General features: G+C 49.3%; 1 protein-coding gene across 1 annotated transcript in view; it reads left to right on the top strand.

The window, feature by feature from the left end:
* SCN4A (sodium voltage-gated channel alpha subunit 4) overlaps window positions 1-7,516 on the top strand; it is a 132,045-nt gene that overhangs the window by 65,281 nt on the left and 59,248 nt on the right. Inside the window, exons 13-14 of the mRNA XM_019523576.1 lie at window positions 1,247-1,420; window positions 2,012-2,368. Coding sequence (XP_019379121.1) covers window positions 1,247-1,420; window positions 2,012-2,368 — 531 coding nt within the window. The remainder of the gene's footprint in view (window positions 1-1,246; window positions 1,421-2,011; window positions 2,369-7,516) is intronic.

Raw genomic sequence — 7,516 nt, 5'->3', positions numbered from 1 at the left:
GTTGTAACTTGAAACATTGTAAGTCGAGGACTGCCTGTACAGTTTGCTGGCCACCTCCTTGGAATATATACTGTGTATGGTAAACCTCCTCAGCCCAGGTCTGCACTCCCAAAGCCTGGTGCCACATAATAGGAATGTTTCTAGGATGCTAATTGTCACCTAACCAATACCACGCTGAGGTAATGTGATAATACAGAACATCATTATAGTCCCAATCAAGAGAGCAATGTGCAAACGCCAGATCAGCTTACAGGGCAGCAGGACTTCGGGGGAGCGGTCACAGTCAGAGCTCATAGAGGAACTGCTAACTGGATAACTCCTGGAGCGGAGGCTTCTGGTTGCAAGTCATTTGAGGGTGATACTTTGTCCACTTATTTTTTTCTTCTATTCATCACAACATGCCATATGCCAAGTGTGTCTGAGGGAGATCAAGGAGGCAGTCATTTCACATACAGGGCCAGTGTCTCCCTCAATTCCCAAACAACACTGGAGCTTTTAAAACATGCTACTTAGCAGTGGTGCAGTCTAGCTTGTGGAAAAGGATGACCTCAGGAGACAGCAGAGGCCTAACAGTGTGGCTGGGTACATGGGACAGCTGCCACACGGGTGCAGCAGCAACTTGTGGTTGCCTTCAGCGAAGTTGTACAGCTGCAGCGGCAGCTCTGCTTTTTCATCTCCCTCCATTCTCCTCCAACCAAGTCAGTTCCTGGGCTGTCTGTCTTAGTCGCCCACTCTGGTCATGCCACTGGGGGAGACTCACTTACTCAAGGTTTCTAGCAGTGATCCATGCTGCACTGGATTTCTCTCTCAGCTTCCAAGAGAAATCCAGTACACTGTAGCTCTTGCTGGAAAAGACAAGTGCTCAGGGTCTGTGAAGGCAGTGCATCACTTAGGCCTCCTGGGGAAATCAATGCAGGGCACTACCTCTCTGCACTTCCTGATGGAGCTGCTGTAATCATTGTTCTGGTGGGTGACTTGTTATGCTTTGTCTTCTCAGGGCACAGCCTGAAACCTGCTGCCCTTTAAACCCCCTTTGCACCCTTCCCAAGTCTAGGCTGTCTGGATGGGCTGGTCCCAGTGAAACTTGGGTGGCTTGGGATGCACCCTGCCTGCTGGCTCTGACTAGATCTCTATGGCACTACCACCAGTATGCCCCTATATTGGGTTTGCAGGGGTCTTATTGCCATCTTTGTGCCATTTCTTCTGCTGAGGGGTTGTAACAGGCTGGTTGTGCATTTTTCCACAGGTCTTTACTGGGATCTTCACTGCTGAGATGGTTTTAAAGCTCATAGCTTTGGACCCATATGACTACTTCCAGCAAGGGTGGAACATATTTGACAGTATCATCGTCACCCTGAGCTTGGTGGAGCTGGGCCTGGCTAACGTGCAGGGGCTCTCTGTGCTCCGATCTTTCCGTCTGGTAAGTGTTGTGTTGAAGGTTTCAAGGCCAGGACAAGAGCAAAGAAGGATTATTTCCAACTCCCATGAAGCAATATCCCCTGAATTGCACTGGTTGAAAAGAATGAACCATCACACCCAGGGCAAACATTGTGAGCCCCACTAGAGCCATTGCCAACATGATATATGTCTCCAATGTCAATTTGGGATGCAGTGGCATTAGTGATTGTCCTAGTCTTGCAGTTGCTAAACTCACAGGAATACTTGCATTCCCTCTGAGAAAATACAGAAACATCCAGGTTGGGTCCATCTATTATCCTGTTTCTAAAAGTGACCAGTACAAGAAGCTGCTGAGAAAGGTGTGGGAAGCCTTACAGGAGGCAATTTAGATATCTGGCCCCAAAGCAGCCTCCTCTTAACTCCCAGTGTTTAGAGGTTGGTCTACCTTGCATGCCAGAGGGTTCCTACCCCCTCCCAAGTGCTTGGAACTAACTTTTCAAAGTTTATCATTTTAAAAGATGCCCAGTCTCTTTCTGAGCCCTGCTATGCTCTTGATATGTTGTGGCAAAGAGCTCCACAGGTCATTGTTTGCTTTCCCCCTTCTTCTTTGCAGCTCAGAGTTTTCAAGCTTGCCAAGTCCTGGCCAACCCTCAACATGCTCATAAAGATCATAGGCAACTCAGTGGGCGCTCTCGGGAACCTCACCCTTGTGCTGGCCATCATTGTCTTCATCTTTGCTGTTGTGGGCATGCAGCTGTTTGGGAAGAGCTACAAGGAGTGTGTGTGCAAGATCTCCTCTGACTGCACACTGCCCCGCTGGCACATGCATGACTTCTTCCACGCCTTCCTCATTGTCTTCCGCATCCTGTGCGGAGAGTGGATTGAGACCATGTGGGACTGCATGGAGGTGGCAGGCCAAGCCATGTGCCTTATCGTCTTCATGTTGGTGATGGTCATTGGGAACCTCGTGGTGAGTTGCTTGTTTGTGGCGTGGTAAAATGGGGCTGGAGGGAGGGGAATAGAGAGAAATCCCTATAGGAAATCCACACACAATGCTCTTTCTCATCTCCTCAACAGTCATCTGCTCCCTATTCATTCTTAGTATAGATACACGCACAGCCAGGGCTGTCCCTAGGGAGGGGCGAATCAGGGCTATCGCCCCAGGCTCCGTGCTTTGGGGGGCCCTGCGAACAGTGCCATACAGGCCCTGCTGTTGCTAGCTTCTGCAGGTGGTCGCCACCTTCACCCCTTGTCACTGATGCTGCCACCGGCTTCTGCGGGCGGTCGCCACCCCCACCCCCTGGCCCCACAAAGGCTGATATGCCCCAGGCCCCGCACACCCCTAGGGACAGCTCCACCCACAGCACCTGCCCTCAGAGCATCTGGGACCTGTTACACCCATGTAGGAGCTTGCCAATTCCTCCAAACAAGGGGGCTTATTCATTTCCTGTGTCCTCCTCCTGTAATATGTGGCACCTGGTAGCTGAGCCATGGGCTCTGTTGTGCTAGGTGCTGTAAAGATATAGAGAAGGAGGTAGTTCCCATCCTGAAGAGCTCACCCTCAAAACAGACCAAGAGCAAGACGGAAAACTGAGGCACAGACAGCAAAAGCCACCAAGCCGAGGTCACACAGCAAGCAGCAGAAATAAGCTGCAGGAATAAGATGCCATATCTCAGTCAAGTGCTTTCATTGATGGCCTCTGCTGCCAGTCTCTCTCTCTACACCCCAGCTACAGCTTAAAGCCACTGGATGATGAGAAATAGAGTCTGATTGACTGATTCTAAGTTCACTTGCTATGTTGCCTCTTGGGTCAGGGGAAGAGGGCTGAAGGAATGAGTTTTTTGCGTCATTCCCTTAGTGGTCCTAGCGGCATGCAGTTGTATCTTCTCAGCCCCCTCTGTTTATCTCCTTTGATAACCTGAGCCGCTCGCTGCCCGGTCACCACTGCCTGAACTGCAGACATAGCCCCTAAGTTCCACGGACGTGTGAAATCCTTTCTAAACTTGGTAACCCTCTCACCAATGGCTTTGAAGCTTGTTTTCCAAGCTGCACAGGCCTCATCCTCTCCTCTGAAAGAACAAAACAGGAGACGAATGGCAGCAGCTTGTCTAGTTGCTTCTATTACTTGTCAGAGTTGTGTAAACCTGTTGGAATCTGCTGAGAAAACCATCTGCCTTGGGGGGAATTGAATGCTGCTCCCTCAGCATTGCAATGTTTCTATGAGCCTTGCTAAACCCTGCTACTGTGATCCCAGGGTCTGCACTGTTTTCCAGGAGCCAAATTCAGCCCTGGGGTAAGAACATACAAGGCTGCAGGAGCAAGTGTGGCTTGATAGCTCAAGATGGAGCCAATACACCTGACTGAGGAGCACATTTACCTCTGGGGCAGAAAGTGATTGTTCAAGTTCTGTCCCAGGCTCCTACCCAGAGCTGGCCTGACTGAGCAGTCCATTGATTGCAATGTAACGTGGACATACCCACATTAGCTGCAAAATAGGTAGCTCAAGTACTGGTAGCCACCTAGTTACAGCATCACAGAGCTCACCTAGGGCAAACCCTACCTGAGAAGCAGGATAAATATGTAGGCAGTTAGCACACAATGATCTCCTCACTGCCATGGCTGATGGCTCAGGTAAGATGGCAACAGCAGTTCACAGACATACCTCTAGAAACGGTGTCTTCCTTCAGCTACATAAGTGCCTTCTTGTTCTATAGCAGGTAGTGCTCAACCTCCAGCCCACGGGGCTGGAAATTTAGTGGCAGGGAAATGGCAGCAGAAGTTCTGGAAGCTATGTCAATTAATACCACCACTACTCCCCCACCACCAAATTTCCAGACCTGTAGGGAGCCCTGTAAGCTGGATGACACAGCCCCGTCTGTGGGATTGTGCTGGCACATGGGGCCAGGCTGATGCACAGGGTCTCTCCATGGCTGGATTCAGTGCACAGGCCGATCCCAAAAGGTTGAGTACCACTGTTTATAGGCATCAGGCCCATATGTAGGTCAATGCAGCAGGGCAGTGGCAGAGTACTGGGCAATGCATCTTAGAAAAATGTGTCTCTCTCCATCCCCACCTGCATGATCAGAAGATTAACATGTCCTCCCACCTAAATCCCTCAATGGTTAGTGTTGGCAGCACTTTTGTACCATGGCATCCCATGGCTCAGTTTCCATTAATGCTGATATTAAACACAGGGCAGATCCCACTAGGGGAATCTCTAGGAAATGTTTTCTTGCAAGATGTCAGTTCACGAGGTCGGACACCAACCCTGATGCTCCCAGCCTTTTCTAGCTGGTCCCCCCAGGTGTGCTGCCCAGATAAAGGAATCACTCCAAGTTCAGACTGACATTTTCAGGACCACCTTCTGTAGGAAAAAGTTTCCCAGTGGAGAGGCTGAAGTAGGTAGCGGGGTGCCTTGGCTTCTGGCTTAGGGGCACAAGTGCTGCTTCCCCAGCAATGACAAATAATGAATGCTGCAGGGTTTGTGCAGAAAAAAACAGCAAGTTTGGGGGCTGCTTTTGATAATATGGCCTCCAACAACACATGCTTGTGGATCATCTCATTTCCATAGGGCCCATTCTTCTTGAAATGTGTTTACCTGCCACTGATCATCACCCAAACGTAGTCCTATGGCTCACTGGACTTTCCATAGCTGGCCCTTAGGAATGGTCAAGTCCATCATGTGCTATAATTCCCTCTACCCACAGGAGGTAGGATACATTCTGAATTTCAGCTTGCGGAGTTAGTTAAGCTTCCTTCCATGGGAGGAGGCAGGGATTGCCTCCTTCATGCTTGCAGATGCTTCACTCTGAAACACTACTGTCAACCATCTCAAGTTCTCATGGGGTGTCAGAGGATCCCAAACTGCAGAGTTTGATTGCCCCAACCCCAAGACCTTCATCAGTCCAGCCCATGGAGCTCCAGCACACACAGAGCTTCATCATCTCATGTCAAGGGAGGGACCAGTGCTACCTGTTTTGATGCCCAGAATGAAGATCCCATTGCTTTGCCAGCTGGGCCCCAGCTGTGGATGTAGTTTCATAACTTGTGCTGGGGCCCAGCTAGTTTTTGTCCTATCTTAGCTTATTGCAGAAGATACTGATCAACTAGGTCAGCTTTCCCATGGCATAACCCAAGTGCTTGCCTTGGCATCCTGGCTGCCATGGGACATATATATGGACCCCTCCCCCCCCCCGAGATAATGCTGGGGCCAGTCATCCTTTGCTATTAATGATATTTTGGGCATTTCCTTTGGAGTTATTAAGGGAAAAAAGGAGGAAGTAACTCGGGTGACAAGGTAATCAACTCCTGCTGAAAAATCCAGAGCCAACAGCAACAGAAACTATTAGCTGTAATTGGTACTTAACCTAAGTATTAAACTGATGCGATACTGGGGATTTATTTAAAGGTTTTGTTTAAGTCATGTGGCATGAGCCATGTGAAAACAGCAGTGACCTTGAATAGCAGCTAATTCCCTTCTCAAATGTGCTCCTGGCACCAGGAGGCACAAACATCAACAGCTGTGGGGGTTGGACAGAGGGTCAGTTTGTCACGGCAAATGCATTCCACAGTACTGCGGGTGAGTGTTCAGCACCAGAAACCTTGTCCTGCACCCATTGAATCTGGCCCTGGTGAGGCTGGGACACCGACTGGTGAAGGATCGGAGTCAATAGACTCTGCGCCATGCCTGGGATCATGAGAATTTCATTCTAGCAACCTGCTTGCATAATGTACGTTAGACTTATGCTTGCTAGGCCCATGTTATTCCTGATGTCACAGAAGGAATTTGCGGTTCCCAATCTGTGGTCCAGGGAGCTGCTGGTTGGAGGAAAACCTGGCAGTTGCATGTATTGTGGTCCCTAAAGATTTCTCTGGGTGCTAGTCTCTTCATTGGAAAGAAGAGGGAGGGAGGGATTCTAAAGACAAGTAGAATCACAGGGAGTTGAGGGTGATATGATTTATTGGACCCCGCCTTAAGCAGCAGTCAAGTTAATTTTCAGATGCCTTCTAAATATCAGAGGGGCTCAGATAGTGTGATGATGGTCAGCCTTACACAACAAGCCTCTAAAGGTAGGAATGGATGTTGCCTTTTGTCACCTTTGTGCAACCGTAAACATTTTTATAGTGGCTCAGAGTGAAAGCAAATAGACATCCATACCCTTCACTGTAACACAACTTGGTCACAACAAAAGGTACTAATAATTTGTGCCACTTTATTGTATCAGACATCTATTTGCGTTAAAGTAGGAGAATGTGGGTAGCCCAGAGCTGCCTGCACTCTCCAGCTGCCCCTGGCAGGCACTCTAGTGGCTTGAGGGGCTTGGTCCTGCATGCGCTCCAAATTCCTGCACAGGATTAGGCCCCTCAAGCCTCAAGAGCACCTCTCCGGCTTCCCCTGCTCCCCATGGAATCTCTGGGGCATGCGTCTGGAAGCAGGGAAAGTTAGAGTTCCTTTCTTCCAGAATCATATGCTCGACAATCTCTGGGGTGCATTTCTGAAAGTGGGGAAAGGCTTTTTCCTCTTCCAGAGACACACCCTGACTTTGCCTGCTTCCAGAGACATGCCCCAGAAATTGCTGGGGGCACATCTCTTGAAGCAGGGATCACATTGCCTGTTGTCCTGCCCATTAATCTTGTGGGACAACGGGTGATATGCGCTTCACTCAGTGAAGCAAATTAGCTGTGCTGGGAAACATCCTGGCACAGCTGATCTACTTCATTTGGCAACATCTATTTCTAGCCAAAACCAAATCCTTCATCCAGCCCTAAACTTCTGTGAATCTGTGAAATAATTTAGACAGGGGTGGCCCTGCCTTGAGCAAGCATTTGGTCTTGATGACCTCTCAGAGTTGCTTCCATCCTGATTTCATAGATTTCATAGATATTAGGGCTGGAAGGGACCTCAGAAATCATTGAGTCCAGCCCCCCGCCCAAAAGGCAGGAAGTCAACTGGGGTCATAGGATCCCAGCAAGATAAGCATCCAATTGGCTCTTGAAGGTGTTCAATGTAGGTGTTTGAACCACCTCCAATGGCAGGCTGTTCCAGACCTTGGGGCCTCAGACAGTAAAGAAATTCTTCCTTATGTCCAGCCTGAAACGGTCTTGCAGTAGTTTATA

This window comes from Gavialis gangeticus, unplaced genomic scaffold, assembly GCF_001723915.1.
Source record: "Gavialis gangeticus isolate Ggan-Ray unplaced genomic scaffold, GavGan_comp1, whole genome shotgun sequence".
Lineage (NCBI taxonomy): Eukaryota > Metazoa > Chordata > Crocodylia > Gavialidae > Gavialis > Gavialis gangeticus.
This window is presented reverse-complemented; position numbering and strand designations above follow the sequence as displayed.